At 48.1% G+C, this 17461-nt stretch overlaps 1 protein-coding gene across 1 annotated transcript in view; it reads left to right on the plus strand.

The window, feature by feature from the left end:
• NTN1 (netrin 1) overlaps window positions 1–15697 on the plus strand; it is a 215779-nt gene extending 200082 nt beyond the window's left edge. Inside the window, 1 exon segment of the mRNA XM_032801693.2 lies at window positions 15245–15697. Coding sequence (XP_032657584.2) covers window positions 15245–15573 — 329 coding nt within the window. The 3' untranslated portion in view covers window positions 15574–15697.
• Window positions 15698–17461: the final 1764 nt, after the last annotated feature.

Below are 17461 nucleotides of genomic sequence, written 5' to 3' on the forward strand. Positions count from 1 at the left end.
CTCTGTATTATTGTGGAGAAACCATATTTCTGAATGCAGGGGGAAAGTCCATGGAGCGGGAGTGAATTGCTCCGAAATCCCCAGCATAACTGTGTCCATATGCTCTGGAACGCTGTGTGGCAAGGGAAAATTCTGGGGCAGAGGAACACTGAGGTAACCTGCTCCTCCAGAGCTGTAATAAAACTGGCGCAAGAATGAATTAGACCGTGCGAAAAGGAAAGGGCCTGGATGGGTCAAACAGCAAGAGATTAACCCTAATAAATCTCTGATATTAAACTGGTATGACACGAGTGAAGCTAACCAATAAAACAATGCTGCAGCGTGAAAACCATCTTCTAATGCTGCTGGAGAGGCAGGATGAAACCAGAACCATCTGACTGGATTGCCCTTAAATGCGGGGAGTTTAGATGAGCTAGGAACAGTATCAGAGCCATTACTGGGATTTGTTTCTGCTGCTATTGCCATCTGTGGCAGAACAGCCATTGACTACAGTGACAGCAGAATTTTCATTCCCCAACCCTGGTTAGTGAAAACTGAACAGATGCACATAAGGGGCTAGACTAAACTTAGCTAGATTTAGGTTCAAATCCTGGCTTTGCGACTGGCTTCCTGTGTGACCTTGGGCAAGTCACATGATCGCTGTGGCTCAGTTCCTGAGCTATCAAACAAGGATGATGTTACGTCCCTACAGCACAGGGTGCAATGAGGGTAAATATATTAGTGTTTGTGGGGTGCCCAGTTACCACAGGGATGGTGGTGGGGTGGTGCCCACAGACAGGCTTATTATTGAATAAACTTGTACCTGTACCACTTATAAGAACAGGTCAAACCCTCATGAACTTAGAGTGCTTGGGTGACATGGAACCTGGCCCTGAGCCACCACTGGGTTTGGGTTAGGGCTTCCAAAAGCAAAACCCATCTGAGATTCTCTAGGATGCAACCCAGTCACACTTTAGCCTTCGCCAGCAGCTTCCATCTGAGGCACTCAGAGTGTTTTACAAATGTTGGCTGATTAAGCATCACAGTAATGCTGTGCAATCAGTGTATTTCCCTTAATATGTTATCACTCACAATAAAATGAACTGCTAGACACCCAGTTTGCAGGGTGGCATTTTCCATCAAGTACCTGCCATTTGGGGTTCTTTGGAGACTCCTTCCACGAGATACCAAGACTTTCTCTGCAACACACACACACACACACACACACACACACACACACAGCCCCCCCCCCCCCCGATTAATGATAATGTTAAAAATAATAGGTAAAGATGAACATCGAAGCTAGAACATTTTAGGAAATGTTACCCTTTTACAGTATTGCCAACTCTCACACTCTTTGATGCCTTTCTTAAAGCTCTAGCTTCTAGAGTCCTGTGATTATGTCAGAAGCTCCATTTTTGGGGGGAGAGGGTTGTTTTTGTTTTTTGAAAAGTAAATTTCTAAGTATCATAACTAAGGAGAAAAGCTTAAAAGCAGGGCCCCTAAAGACTCAGGAACCAGAAGGCCAATAAAAAGAACCCCAAACTGGTTATATTTGAAAATTTCCTGATTTTTTTTTAAAGGCACCCTCATGCTTTTCAGGACCTGACTCAAGCTTTTTGAACTCTGGGGATTGACAGTGCTGCTTTCATTTGGTCTTTTATGACGATGGCCTCCAACATTTTTTTAAAATCTATTTTTTTTAATTGATATATCAGGTCCTCACATCATCCTCGTTGTCACATGAGGCTGTAACCTGCACTCAGGTGGGAGGGGCTGCCAGTTCTTGCCCTGTTTAAAGATCACAGCAGCGTATTGCCATCTGGTGGCAGTCTCAGAGTATGTCCAAAGTAAATTTGGTGGGTTTCGATTCAGCTCCAGTGATGAGGTGTCCATGCCACCACAACTTCAGAGGGATTAGGGCAGAATGGCCCAAACAGCTGGGCATCTTCCCATCTCTGGGGCACTACCTCACGGTCCTGACTGAGGCATGTCAGTGCTGTAGTGCAGGGTTGGGTGGCTGGCCCTGCAGCTGCCTGTGCTGTACCTGCATTTTGTTCTCTGGGGCTGTATCTCTAAGAGCTTTAACCACAATAAAAGGCCCAGCAACAGGTGGAAGTTGCATTAGTTTCATTTACATCGGGATTTAAGTGAAACCAGTGCAAACCAGTGTGTGGACACACTTGTATCAGTTCAAAACTGGTTAAGTGCAGGGGCAAGCCAAACAGCTATAAACTAGGTTTCCAGTGAGTTAAGAGCATCCACGCACAAAGCTGCACTGATTTAATTGAATTAGTTTCACACCACAGCTTTAGTTAAACCCAGGCAACTGTGTGTGTAGACCAGGCCTTGGAGACAAACAAAGTCTTAATCTGGTTTGACTCATTCCTGAGTCAGACCGACATCTCATCGAGGCCAATGTGCCTTTTGCCTGAGGGAGGCGTGTATAAATGAAGCAAATGGTCTAATGCAGAGGTTCTCAAACTGGGGGTCGTGATCCCTCAGGGGGCCGTGAGGTTATTACCTGGAGGTTGTGAGCTGTCAGCCGCCACCCCCAAACTTTGCTTCGTCTCCAGCATGTATAATAGTGTTAAATATAAAAAAAGGTTTTTTTAATGTAGACTGTGGGGTTGCCCTCAGAGGCTTGCTATGTGAAAGGGGTCACCAGTGCAAAAGTTGGAGACCCACTGGTCTAAGGAAAGAATCTCCATTGCTGATCCAAGTGAGGCACTAGCCTGTGGAATTAACCACACCTGCACATTTCACTGGCTTGAGATAGCAGTGGGCCTTCCCGGGTACCCGCGCCACTGGCTGGGAGCCTGGAAAGCAACAGGCAGTTTTGCAAATGCAGAGCTAGGGGAGAGGTTAAGAAGAAGGTGGCTAGCTGATTTTTCAAAGCCCAAAGCAAACAAGCAGGCAAAGACAGCCAGAGGGATGCCTGCTCTGCTCTCGGCCACTGGAGCTGTGCGCTCCCAAGGTATTCTGTTCAGGAACTGGACAGGAGCCATTCTGTGTTGAAAACCGGTGTCATCAGCCCAGGCTGCAGCCAGAGCTCGGTGAAAGCTGTGACTCATTTGATTTTGTTCTCCCCTCAGGGGGTACATTGCTGGAACTTAGCAGCATCACATGGCTGCTTACAGGGCACCTGCTGGTTGCTTCAACAGCTCGCCTCAATTACGAATCACAGCAATTTCGCCCATCATGTATTTCTTATGCCAGGGCTCAGACTAATCCACTTTGCCTCTGATCATCGGGTGGGCTTTGTGGCTTGCCGTGTAAGCACCACTGTGAATGCAATAGGGGTGATGCCTTGCAGCGGGAAGTTCCCCTCTTCCCTCCTGAGAGAGGTTACTAGCCCTGTTAACCAGCTGGCTTGTCAAAGCTTCCTTTGGCTAAATGCTGATTTGATGTCCCTGCTGGCTGGATGGGCCTCCAAGCAAGGATGGGAGGAGGAACGGGCTGCGAGTGTGCATGTCTCTCTCCTGAGCATTGCTACACTGCCCTGGCCATGTGCTTCACCAAGCCAGTTCCCAGGGGGCCAGGCAGGGGAAAGAGAGAGGCAGTTAAGTTGTTAATCAACCCCAAAAGGCTCTGATGAGATCATACTCCACAAGGGTGCCCAGCAGCAGCTTGACAAGGCCGTGCCCGAGGCCTTGGTTGTGCAGCTGTGTCAGGGGGAATGGTTCAGGAGCCAGTGGAGTAAATACCTTCTCTGCCACCATTAATCGCCCTGTGGAACAGGAGCATGGCCTGTCTGCCAACACCGGAGTGCTGGGCTCATGGGCCACCGCAGCGAGATCAGCATTGCAGAGAGGCCACAACGCCCAGCAGTGACATTTATCACTGGCTTCTCTGCCCTCTGGGAGGTTCCAAGTGACTGAAAAACACTGGAGCTGCCCCAGAGGCCACATTGCAGTCACACCCCTCTATCTGCCCACCCTGCAACAATGCACACTGCTGATTTTCCTCTTGTTGGGTTCAGAGTTTGATGTTAGGCTATTTTCAGACAAGATCTGCTGGCCTAGCCAATGAGGCCCAATGGGAAAAATCAGTGAGACAAGGTGTGACAACTCCCTAACACCACCAGCCTGTTATCCACCCGAACAGGCATCTCTGGGCTTTGCCCTGCAGGCTAACAGTAGGTGAACCCCCAATCCCTGCACCCCTTTGAGGCAGTCCCCTGTAACACCCAGCTCCTTCTCCACTGAGCACTCACAGAACTAGCAGGTCTTCTGTTCCCAAGGAAACAGTGCACACACCAGCATGTGAGATTCATCACAGGCACTGCTGCTCATTTAATACCACAGCACTGAGATATAGTTATAGTGAAAACCAGCTGTCAATTATCACAGATCACCATTTCAGAGAGGGTGAGTAGGGATAATGGTAAGAAAAGGGTTACATATAAAACTAAATTATAAATGCTTCCTACAGTCTATCCCTTGCAGGCTAACCTGCGGGCTAAATCATTTTATCCTACCCCAAATGTCCTCTGGCACTTTCAGATCCTGTTTTCATGACTATCAGTGCATTGTTCGCTTCGCAGGTGCAGGAGAAAGGGTGTTACCCTGGCCGCCTCCTTGTAGACTCAAAGTTCATGGTCCGTTCCCAGAGTCAGGATGAGCCCCTGGAGCTTATTCTCCAGTGTGCACCCTCCCTGTTAACTTCCCAGCCCACACTGACTTCATATGCAAATAAAGCATCCACTGCACTGGCTACAATGCTTAATATACATGTGAGTGACAGAGACAGGAATAAACATCTTGTGTCCAGCAGAAACCCACTTGTCAGTGCTGCTCTTGATACAGACTGCAGGGATGTAGTACCAGCAGACACACACCACCTGACATAGCATCTGTCTGTACATTTCACAATGGTATTAATGACTGTTTCAGACCTCACATGATATTCCTTGGCGAACCAGAATGTATAGCCCAGGAGCAGGATATGCCTGCATCGCCCTGGCCAGTTGGCATTGAGGGGCTCTTAGGGTCACATGAGGCTAGGGAGGCTGTTGAGGAGACGGGCTGTGTGGTGAGCTGGGTGGTTGCCAGTGAGGTGGAATTGAGGAGAACAGTCTGAGATGTGGGTTTGGTGCCTCAGTTGCCTATGATACACAGCGCACATGTAGCTATGGAAACAAGCACCTCATTGGGTTCAATGTGGGTTACAACACATGCAGCTAATGGACTCGCACAGGTGAGAGGCAGTGGGTGCCCTCAGCGGTTCTCACCACATTCGCTAATGCTCCTGGGAAAAGCACCTTTTCTCCTAACCAAGACAGGGCCTTCGCCTCTCTCTGGACTTCGGCCGAGGTCCTCAAAACTCTCATGGGATTGATTTCAGTGGGAATTAGGCACCTTTGAGGATCTGAGTCTGAAGATTCGTGTCTGATTCTCCATTGCCCTGCACCTTGTCTAGGTGACAACTTGTCTATGGCAATTTATAACAATAGCAACATTATTATTGCTTATGACTATTCTGGTCATGTTAGCCTGCAACTTATGCCATCATTTACATCCATGCAAATGAGTGGGAAGTGGGTATAAAACCCCGGCCTGCTAACATTGCACACTGAAACGAGGACACATGTTGCGAGGCAACAGGGAATTGTTCCCTGAGCCTTAGGCCCTGGGGTACACTAAAGCAATGCCATTTCCTTGGTGCAACCGCCAGTGCAGATGTGCTGCTCTGAAAGCTTACCCCAGTGTGATTTACTGCAGACAGTTAAAAAGAGTAATTTGCACCAAAGCAGCTCATTTACACTAGGGGTGTGCATTCGTGATCTGGGGTGACATTTCCAAAAGCGCCTGACTTAGGCTTCAAAAGCAGGTTAGGACCTGATCTAATCAACTCCATGGGCATTAGGCACCTCACCTGCTTAGGTGCTTTTGAAAATCCCAGTAGATGCCTTTCCACATCGTTAGGCTGCTACCTTTGAACATCTGGCCCTTAGAAAGCTAAAGGTTCATTGAAAGTCAGGGGGCTCTTGTCACTTTTGAAAATCAGACTTATGCTCCTAAGTCATGTAGGTACTTTTGAAAACTGACCCCCTGACCTTTGTGGCTGGGTCCCAACTAACAAGCCAACCACCTGCTCCAAAGGCAGACAGTGAAAGTCTCTCCCCATGCCCTAGCACAGAAGTCCGTCTAAATATGCCATTGGGGGATCGTTCTGCCCAAACTCAGCCCTCCCTGGTGACTGGGAAGGTGACTCCACGCTACCACTGTAAAACCAAAGGCAAAGGGGTGAGTTTTCACTCCCCTTCTGACTGCAGGAGCTTCCTTTGGGAACCCCAGATGTGGGTGACAGATGTTTGGCCACAGTCACCTACCAGTTAGAGGAAACAATATTTGAAAGGCCACTTCTTTTCCTTCAGCTCCAGGGAAACCACGTGTTCTAGATGAAAGGTTGGTGCATAAAACTTTCTGTCAATGAAAACAGCAGTGGCTGTGCCAGCCAAGCTTTCACCTAAGTCTTCAGTCCTTCCACTTCATTAATAATAAAAAAAAAAAAAAAAGAGGACTTTGACATCAAAATATACAGCCTGTATTTTTAGACAAACCATGTTTCCTGTAACCACCTCTGTACAGTTCCTTCGCATTCATTTTCTCCATTCTGTCAGTGCGGATCAGGGCCAGCCAAAGGTTTGAGTTTTTTTGGAAAGACTTGTTTCCAAAAAAATAAAAAACTGGCTCATCTTCATCATTTCTTACCTTCACACTAGTCTGGGAAATATGCGGTCAGAGCTCGGATTTCATGAAAGCATCTGGCACTCATGACACGCGTTTTAAAAACAATATATATTTTGCAATTTTTTATGGTATTTGTGGACTTACCAGCTTTCTTCCTCCCCCAACTTTTTAGCATTAAATCATGTTGTGTATGAGGTTTTTTATGCAGATGTGTTGCTCCTACAAGTGTTAATTCAGTAGGTTGAATGTTCATTTGTCATCTAAACAGGTCAGAGATTTTTGTTTGGGTGGTTGATTAGGTCTTTTTTTCAACCTACATAATGAAGGTTGCATCCCTCCAGGATTGACCTGGCTCACGATAAATCTTACAGACAGACAGACAGAGAGGCTGCATTGTAAATCAAGAGGTTGGAAGGCAAAAAATAAAATCCAATCAAAAAAGCGTTTCGTTGTTGAACTACAAAGGCAGGTTGGAAAACGGAAAAAGTGGCATGACTACATCCTCTCGGCTGAGCCAGCTTGGATCTCCCATAAAGTGATTTCTCTTTATTTTGTCTCCTGTCCAGTGCTGTAACCTCCAGTGGATTTTTTTCTCCCTCTTTCTGGTTTTATTGATTCCTCTCAGCTCACAATTAGCAAATAAATTCATGAAGTCTGTATAATCATTTCCCCGCGAGGCACTTTCCTGGAAGTCAACTGTTCCCTCATTAGAGAAAAGACAAAAATAAGAGACACGGTGTGTCAACTTTTTGTAACATACAGCAGGGTCGCCCATTCCTCCCCCATTTTCTGCATACAGCTGCCATGAGTTTCATTTGACTGACAGCTCTTTAAAAGAAACAAACATGTTAACAAGGCAAAGAAAGGTGCCTCCAGATTTTGTCTCTGTTTCATCAACATGCAGCCACTCAAAATGCTCCATTACTCGAGTAATGAAAGCAGTTTTCCTTCCCTCCTTGTGGGTTGAAAATGAATCCACAACACTGCCATTTTTATGAATGGAAATTCCGACTGCACCATGCATCACCAGTCTGGCAACCCTACAGTAGTTCATGGCAGCAATGGAGACTAATTTTCTGTGCAGAGCTCAGGGCCCAGAGACAGTGTTTTGTTTCCTGTTTGAAATGCATTCACTTCTGGTGAAAGTGGCAAAGGGACTAGGTGAATGGATGGGTTTCTCCACCTGGAAATGTGTATCTATATCATAACTGGTGCTTTAAATAAGTATAACAAAGCAAGTAGCATGTGCAGTGAATTATTCGGGTGAACAATAGCTGCCAAAAACTCTTATCAGGCAGTTGGTAACCAAAGGAGTTGGATAGGGCTTCATAATGCACCTCTGGTTCCATCGCTCTGGGTGAGCTCTGAGTAGGGATAATGACCTAGGGTTTTCAGAAGTGATTTTAGACAATTTTGGTGCTCAACTTGAGATATATTAAATCAGCTGCCTGAGTGGATGGCTTGTAGCGGAGCATCTGGGCAAAGATGGCAGTGGAGTGGATCCCTGGGCACAGGACAGGTGAGTGATTACAGAGTTCTGTTTGGGCCACATTTCAAAAAGAAACAGACATGGGCTGGGACAGAGGCAGCATCCTCAGAAGTGGGCACACAAATGATAAAAGGGTAACAGAAGGAGGTGGTTGAGTGACAAACATCAAGCACCCAGTGCATCAAGTTCTGGAGAGCAGCCTGTCTCCTCCATAAGGAGGTTCCAGTCCAGCCCAGAACCTTTGGAGGGTGGATCAGAACCAACACCAGTACCCAGCACCCTACTGGCTAGGTCCACACACTGTCTCACAAAAGGGCTGAAGCTAGTGCATAATGCAATGATCCGGTGTAGCTAAAGATGTTTCATAACCTGCACTGCATCCCACTCAGCACCTGAGCCAGATCAAAACCAGCTCTTCAGCATGGAAGAACTATGATCAATCCTGGACCTTCTGAATCATGGCAGGCACAGTCTAGCATCCTGCAGGTATCAGAACACAGGTGTAAACTCAAGGGAGCTAGAAGAAAGCCCTTGTCAACCACAGGGCCTAGTTTTTGGATCCTCCGATAGAAGACCAGGAAGAGGCCTGTTCCCGTTATCTTCAGATCATGATGCAACGTCACCTTTGTGTAATGTTGGAGTAGTGCTATTAGGCACTGTTAAACAGCCTCTGCATTCCACGCCGGAGGTGACTGCATGTGGGTGAAAGGATACGGCAATATACAAGTAGTAGTTTGCACTGTGCTTTTGGGTCCTTCAGTGTGAAAGATGCCATAGGGATGGGACATAGCAGCGCAGCACACTGCTGAATGTCTTAACAGATGTCACCGTCATTCCACTTTCCCCTCCCTGTGTCCCATAAATGACAGTATCCAAAACTGAGCGAGGGATTTCCCAGGAACAGTCAGCTGACATTCCCATTTTCTTGCTGAGAGTGCCTGGATGGCACCTCTTGGTGTCTCCGCTTGGGCTATGAAGTGTCAGTTGTGGTGCTGAAAGGATAGCACCATTTCTGCACTGAACTTGCTTAGACTAGGAACTGAACCTTTGGATCATGGATTCTGCACATAATGTAGGCCAAAAAGAACCATCTCATCTTTACACAGGCACACACCAGCACTGCATTGTACCTGTATGTTCAGAAAGTGGGAGATCAGTAGGAGTGGAACAGCCCTGTTTGGCCAATCAAAACATTGATCAGAAAGATGCATTGGGCTTTGTTGATATGAGACAAACTACCCATCATCTGCCAGATCCAGATCTGGGTGTTTGGGTCTGGGGATTTGGTTTGGCCCATCTCTAAATTTCTGCCTCTCTACACCCCCGCCAGAGATTGGTGAACTGGCTCAGTTAAACTAAGAACCACCTCCTCATCCCAACATTTCCAAAGGAACAGGTAAGCATCCAAAATTATTATTCTTGCTTACGAACACCTGAACTTCATGGCTTTGGAGTTTGCGGCCCGCAAGCCCTATATCGCTACCTCATTCCTCTGCTTGTGCAGATCTCAATAGCATATCCTTACAAGACCATAAGCAGTGGGTTGTAATTAGCAATAGGGGTCATTGCTGAACAGTGCTAGGAGAGATGAGCCTGCACCAACTCCCAGATACAAGCCTCCTTGCCCTTTGTGTAGATTCAAATCTGGGGCCAAACATTGGCTCAAGCCAATCTTTTTACAGTGCACCAAGCCAGAACCTTTCCCTCAACTTTGGGGAAGTTGAGATCCAGCTGCAGGCACTGCTCCTCAGCACCATCCCCATGAAGGATTCTCTGCCCCACCCCTGCACAGGGCTAAGCAGCCTGCTTGCTTGATTTTTAATACAAATTTAATAGAGGGTAACTGACCAACAGCATGTACTTCCCCTTGGCAGGAGAGAGTCTTGTGCAATAAAACCAGGGACTTTGGGCTCCAGCTCCAGTCCACTGCTCTGAGCTGACTCCCAGCTGATTTTCCTTCCATCTTCAGCCTTTCCAGCTGGCTGGTGGTGTTGGCACCAGCAGCCAATCAGTGCTGTGGCCTCAGAGTGCCTTTGCAGACAAGATGGACAAAACCAGAGCCCGGCCAGGGAAGTGCTAATAAGACAGCAATCCCAGATTGCTCATGGACATTGGGACCACCTTTTGATGCTCTTGGAAATCTAGGTCCCTGGGCGATCGGCAGACACCCACCTCCTTTTCCCATCAGGACTTCCATCCGATGTTCAGACCTTGTTGATTTAAGCCCGGACTGATGTACATTAGGTGCAGAATGCTGCACTCTTGGCAAGCACATGAGTGAGCATCACAGGGGAGGAGAGGTTTGTTCTGCGAGACAGCACAATAGCTGCTACTCAATCAACTTTACAGATCCCTTCCCCCGATAGTAAGAGACCTTTTCCTTTCCTGTCCCATAAAAAGGAAGGTGGTTACAACTCTCCTGGACCAGTTCCTCTTGGAGTTGCCACAGCCAGGCTGAGCTCAGATGCACTATCCCCTCTTATAATCCCCAGGTTATAAGCGGAAGGAGCGTAAGCTTCTGCAGCTTGGTGGAGGCTTACATGACTCCATTTTCCTCCCATCCCGTGCTGTGCACACCTTGGGCAGCCATTGTCACCAGTAGTGGGGTTGTGAAAATGGAGGGTTAGACTGGGAGGGTGCGGTATGATGAGACTTGTGTGGAGTCAGCTGGTAACATCCATGCATGTTTCGGGCAGTGGGGTCAGTGTTCTGCTCTGGAAGAGCCGAATCCACTTATTGAGTTTCTAATTCAGTTGAATGGCACCTGAGACACTTCCTCAGATCGAATGCAATAAGCTAGGGCCACAGAGAAGGGAAGCTGAAACCCTGGGGTCAGACTGGGATTTAGGGCTTGTTCACCTCCATTCCAGGTACAGTACTTCTCTCCTATGCACAAAGTGATGTGAACACAAAGACAATGTCTTGTTTGCTCAATGATGCCAGGATGCAGCTAGAAAGGGGAAATACTTCTTAGATCGTGCTGCCCAGCTGCCTGGGCTCAGTGCAGGATGGGCCCATGCATGAATGGGCAAACCAATTCCCCTGCATACCACCGAATCTGAGCAGTCGCAAAGGCTGGGATCCAGCTCTGAACACGCAGCTATTTCCAAAAGTACGTTGTCCAAACAGCTGGAACAAACTGGCCGGGAGGGAGGGGGGATGAGGATGTTGTATTGTTAATACTGGCTGAAGTCCTGCGCTAATAGTGGGGAGGCTGTCCTAGTCTAAACTGTCTTCCAGCCACCTGGTCTCTGCGCAGCTGGTCAATATAATCCCAGGTGTGTCCTCTCTCCTGCGAAGTGAGATCGCTGTGGGAGATATCCTAGATCCTGTTTCCTTCCAAAAGGGAATAGGCTGAGTTCACAGGAGATGCTGGACAGTTAACTCAGCTGCTAAGCGCATCCTGTAATAGCCTCCCACTGGGGAAATCAAGTCTTGGGAAGAAAGGGCTGCCTGCAAGTGCTGTTACCAGACCCTGCTTCAGCCTGGGCTGTGACTCTCTCCCGGAAAACAGGCCAGTTGTGCAAGAGGATTGGGCAGTTGTCCCAGCTGTTACCCAAGCTGCCCTCTGCTGGCCCACTCTGATTTCCTTGGGCCAGCCCAGATTCTCTTGCAGCTAATCCCCCAAAAGGTATGGTCACATCACTTCCTTGCATCCCGCCACAGCACGGTGACCACATCTCTGTCCTGAGTGGCAGCACCCTCCACCCTCTCCATCATGCCATGACCAGATCTCCTCCAGCTCCGTCAGCATCTTTACATTCCTGACCAGCTGCACTCCTTTGCTATTCCAGTGCAAAGCCTCTTCTAACCAAGAGTCTATTCATGGTGTCCATGTGCCTCTTGGTTGGGTGACATGGCTAGATGTACACACATGGGGGTCACCATACTCACGTGACTTGTGATGCAGTTCAGGTTTAGGTCTGGAAAGACATTGACGTCTTAGGACACTGAGCCACTAGTCCAGATAATGCAGAGCTGCAGGCTGCTATCAAACTTTTACATTCTCCTGAGCTAATCTCATTCATCTGCAAGGCAAAGGCAAAATATTCCTCAAAAACCTAAACAGATGACGAATGACAGTCAAGATAACCCCTAAGCCCAAATTCTCCAGCCACAAAAATCCCACTGCTCACTCACTCATGGTCATGTAACAGGCCTTCCATTTTCAAGGGTCATTCTCACACTCAACCCAGCAGCCCTGGCTGCAAAGTCATGGTGTTGAGGCGCATTCTGACATCTGAGCTTGTCCTGTGCCCATTGGGCCTGCTGTATGTTCCATAAATGCTGGTGATTTGTGCGCAATAGGCCCACATACCACTTCAAAGCAGCTCTGGTATCAGACTCAATAGCAGATTTGATGTAGATTCATGTAGCACATCATCCACTATAATGACCTCCCCATGTCCCAGGAGTGGCCTGTCCAGGGGACAGCATCTTAAAAGCAGTGACTTGCAATGTCACAATCTAGGGGAGATATTTAGGCGCCTAATTCCCATGGATTTCAATGGGAGTTAGGCGCTGAGGTACCTTTGCCACTCCCATTTTAGGAGTATGGCCATTCCTTCATGTACATGCCTAACTCGCATTGCCAAGGATTGGTTTTGGGTGAGAGAGATCACCTTGCCACCTAGTGGCAGATCTACAAGGAGGATAAGCGCATTAGTGCCACCTCGAGGCGCTCTAGCTGCTCCAATAGTAGAGGATTCTAGACCTAGCTGTGCTGCGGGTGTGTGTGAGAATTGTGTTTGTTCTTTGCTGTGTGTTCCCAGCTCTCCAGCACCCGGAGAGAAGGCAATGCGCCCTAGGAGCAGGTTAACAAGCAGCAGTTTTGCTGAGTAAATGTTGAGAATATCTTGCAATGAAATTCATTGCACAGTCCTGGCCAGCTGTGTCCAAGGAAAATAAGGGTTCTGGATGGTTTATTCCACCTCCCCTCCCTTCCCATGTTGCTTTAAGCGGAAGGGGTGCATTTTGTCACCATGGTTACCTTCATGACTTCAGTCAAACATGAACCCAATTTACTTTTTATTTTATTTATTGTTTCAAAGTTCATAATGAGCGTCAAATCCCTTGGTGAGGCAAACATGGCAACGGTTACCATCATAGCCGGGTTTGAACATGGAGCCCAGCGTGCAAAGTTCAGGCTGCCCAGAAACATCTGAGAGAAAAGTTGAATGGGTCTCTCTCGCCACAAGAACCACGAATAACTCTGAACTTCATCCATGTGCATCTTCGGCACCCCTGGCCCTTGTCCCTGCCTCTCACTGCACCCTCCGGGTGGAGCAGCAGTGCTTTGAATAATGGAGGGAATCACAGCACAGAGCTTCACCCTGAGCTATCCAGGCAGGATGGTCCAAAGGAGAGCACATCCCAGGCCCATACAGGCTTCTACGTTGGAAGCCCGGGCTTCACCAAATTCCAACAGTAGCCTGCCAATAATTCTACCAGAAATAATAATGGCCAGATGCTGAGCTAGCGTAAATCAAGCATAGCGTCACTGAAGCCATTTGAACTGTGTGGATTTACATCAGCTAAGGAGCCATCTCTCCATGGTTCTAGACTGTTACACTTGCTCCTACTTGTACTCCCTTTAGTAAACGAACAAATGGCTTATTGGGAGAGATCAGCACCCATGGAAACCAAGCAGTGAAGTGGTCACAGAGCCATCAGGCAGAGAGGGCTCTGGCTTGTTCCATTGTTAGTCTCCATGGGCCACACCTATTAAGGTACCTCCATAGCTAAGACAGCAAACTGAAGGCTCTGAGGGGCTGAATGGAAGTCTTGTGCCCTGGGTGCACCTGTGGTGTATCTGAGTGTTATATACAGTGCCCAGCTCTTGGGCACTAGTTGGAACCAGGGCTCCCATGGGCAGCATTCAGAAGCCACCGTATTTCTAGCTTTCTTCCTTCCACTTAGAGAGGAGTGATGAAGGCCTGTCAGATCAACCAGTCCATGACCCTACAGGGCAGGAGCATTCCCCACAGCCCCATTTCTAGTCACCCGCACTGGGGCTTCCATCCCTTCTCTTGAGAGACTCTTCCAAGGCTGACACCCTATCCCAGGAACCATTTCCTGATACCCAGGCCACACACTCCCTGACTCTGTGGGACACCCCCTACTAGGATGCTGGAGGTTCTGCACCTGGGTTGCTGATGTCTGCCTCCTCCTTGACCTGCTGGTGGGGGTCTCCCTGTAGCCCCTCTCCCTGCCATGAGTCAAATGACCACCTTGAACCAGGTCCCTTTAATTGCCACACTCAGCTAGGAGTGAGCCTGTCCCATATGGCTGAAACCTCCACTGACCCCCAAAGCTCAGTCCTTTCTTCCAGGTCCCATCGCCCTTTGTACCACTGCCCCAGACATTCACACCTACCAGTTATGAATTATGGGGGAGAACAGCCTGGGGCAGAAGGACCCAGGGAGTGGTGTTAAGGCACTGGTGCGTGCTCTGTGGTGTACAGTAGGTGCAGTGATGGTAAGGTGGGTGCCTGAGCAGAGAAGAGGGGATGCATTTTTCCCTTCCTTGCTTTTACGGTTCAGCCTCAAACATGTTGTGTGTGCAGCAACCCCCCCCGCTCCACAAGAAGTACTTTGGGAGAGGGGTTAATTCTAGTGTCTCAAGACATTTGTTCTCAAAGTCTCCTGAACTGATGTCCCTGGTGCCAGATGTCCTGTATTTAGCCTCAGAATAGATACCTCATGAGCAGCAGGGTGAAACTTCTCTCCAAGCATCTCACTAACAAGTCTCATCCCTGACATGCTGGGACCATGCCTGGGGGTATGACCAGAGTGCATTCTTTATGGCCCAGGCAATGGTTGGTATCATTGCTTAGAGACGGCTTGCATAGTAGTTAATTAGCAGTGACTCTTGTGGTGGCTTTTGCAACATGGACTTTGGTTCAGGGGGATTTAGCTTCATTCAATACTCATTTCACATGTGGTCACCACAAATCTATTTGGTCTTGGGCTGCTCCTTCCAGAGGCCGGTCACCAGAGGTGAAGGGTCTTTTTCTCAGGTGCTTTATTAGCTGGAGTTAAAAACAAGCCTCAACTTGCTTCCTTTTCTTGTCTTTTTCCAGCTGTGCAGATCCACATCCTGAAGGCCGACAAAGCTGGCGACTGGTGGAAGTTCACCGTCAACATCATCTCTGTGTACAAACAAGGGACCAACCGGATACGGCGTGGAGACCAGATCCTGTGGATCCGCTCCAAGGACATCGCATGCAAGTGCCCGAAAATCAAGCCCATGAAGAAGTACTTGCTGCTGGGCAATGATGAAGACTCGCCGGACCAGAATGGGATCGTAGCAGACAAGAGCAGCTTGGTGATACAGTGGAGGGACACATGGGCTCGGCGGCTCAGGAAGTTCCAGCAACGGGAGAAGAAGGGGAAGTGTAAGAAAGCCTAGAGGAAGAGGTGGCAGCGGAGTGCGAGAGAAAGAGAGACTGTGCATGCTGCTTTGTGTAGAACCTGGAGCAGATAGGGATTGGGATTAGGGATTTTGTGAAGGAACTCACTTTGCAGTTTGTGTGTGTCAGGGGGGTGGGCGGGAGGGATGTAGGGGAATCACTTCTGTGGGACTGCCAAGTTTGCACCTCATAGTACATTAAAAAAAAAAAAAATCACACACACACACACACAAAAACCTTTGCGTCACGAGGCTGGATTGGGGCCTGCACTGCCTCCATCGCCACAGTACCCAGGCTTGTTCAGTTACCAGTTCCCGTGGTCCCCTCGCTTATTTCGCCCCTCTGTGTCGAAGAGATCACAGACGCCAAACTGCCTTAAAACTGCTAACGCCTGCTAGTTCCAAAGCCAAGAAACTAACCAACGGCAATGCTGGAAATTAACTTTCCTATCCCAGAATCACATTTTCTCATCTTAGGTTGAACGAGACAATTATTGTAGGGAAACTAATTAGAAATTGATCATTGAGGACATATTTGAGGATCAATTAACACTGGTTACTTGAATGGTCTTCAGTAAAATATAGTTCTAATAATCATTTGCCTGCTGTACAGTATCTAAGAGATAGGGTTCAATTTTCAAAGTTGGGCGTGTGTGATGGTGCTTATTAGTACCTGCTTGCACCCACACAACAGTGTGCCTCTTACACTGTGTGTGGAGCAGCCACTAGAAGACGACACAATAGTCGGTGTGTTACACATGCACCTAACTTTGGAAGCATGGCCCAGCTATTCCTGTTGGATTCAAACCCAGATTTTCAAAGGAGAGATGCATGCTGTTTAGATGCCAGCTGGTTAGCACAAGATATGCACTGAACCACGTTGCGGCACACATGGATCCACCTCCCAGCTGATAATCCTCAGTCTAGAGTTTAATCATTCAGGTCCCATTTGCCAATGGCCAGTCATCACTGTGTTAAATCCAGAGAGTGGAGGAGATAGGAGGAGAAGATTTGCAGAAGCACCTAAGGGAGGTTGGTGCCTAGGCTTTGCTTGGAGGCTTCTTTCCAACTCTTTGCTAGCAGTAGCTTCACTTCCATACCCAACTAGCTCTTCACAATCCACTGCGCCTTCCCCAACCCTCCGGCCCCCTTTAAATGTTACTCAGAAGATGAAGGCCCCACTGGGCAAACTGCTGGGCACACAGTCACATTACTTCCTGCCCCTGAGAGTCCTCACGTGTCCCTGAGACAGCTGGCCACCTGTCTTCTCATTTCTCATGCAAGTGATGATGAGAAATGGAGATTTTTGTTCAGCATCAGGTTGAATGTGCCTCTTTTGGGGATTTGTGCTAGAGCAGCAGGTAATCACACAAAGCTTCAGGTGCAGTTTCATGCCTGTGCTGAGGGGCCAGCATGAAGGTCTGTGTGCTATTTCAGTCCCAGTTGATGTACATGATGTATAGCCCTGTGCCAGGAGAAACACTAGCCAAAACGACTAGATGCAAAAGGCTCTACCCATTTAGCCACTGTAGAAACAAATCTTTCCCAAAACAGAACAATAATCTGCCAGTATAAATGAGAGAACCCCTGTAGTCCATAGAGGTCAATTCTTCTGGGTAAAGGCTGTATTCAGCTCTCTCTTGGCTTCCGGAGGCATTGCTGATATTCAGCACTTCACCATTATAACACTGCTATGGTGGAGCGGTTGGGGCAGATCAGCTCAGACTCGCGTTTGAGGGGCTTAACTCCTCCATGGAGCCTGTGGCACTTCTGCTTTGTTAAAGTCACGGTGCAGATTTTTCTTAGCTTCCACATTAGGCTCATAAGAGGTGAAGGAGGTTTGCACTCACACACAACTTGTACAAGCAACTGCTTGTAAAATAATAAC

This window comes from Chelonoidis abingdonii, chromosome 13 (assembly GCF_003597395.2).
Source record: "Chelonoidis abingdonii isolate Lonesome George chromosome 13, CheloAbing_2.0, whole genome shotgun sequence".
Lineage (NCBI taxonomy): Eukaryota > Metazoa > Chordata > Testudines > Testudinidae > Chelonoidis > Chelonoidis abingdonii.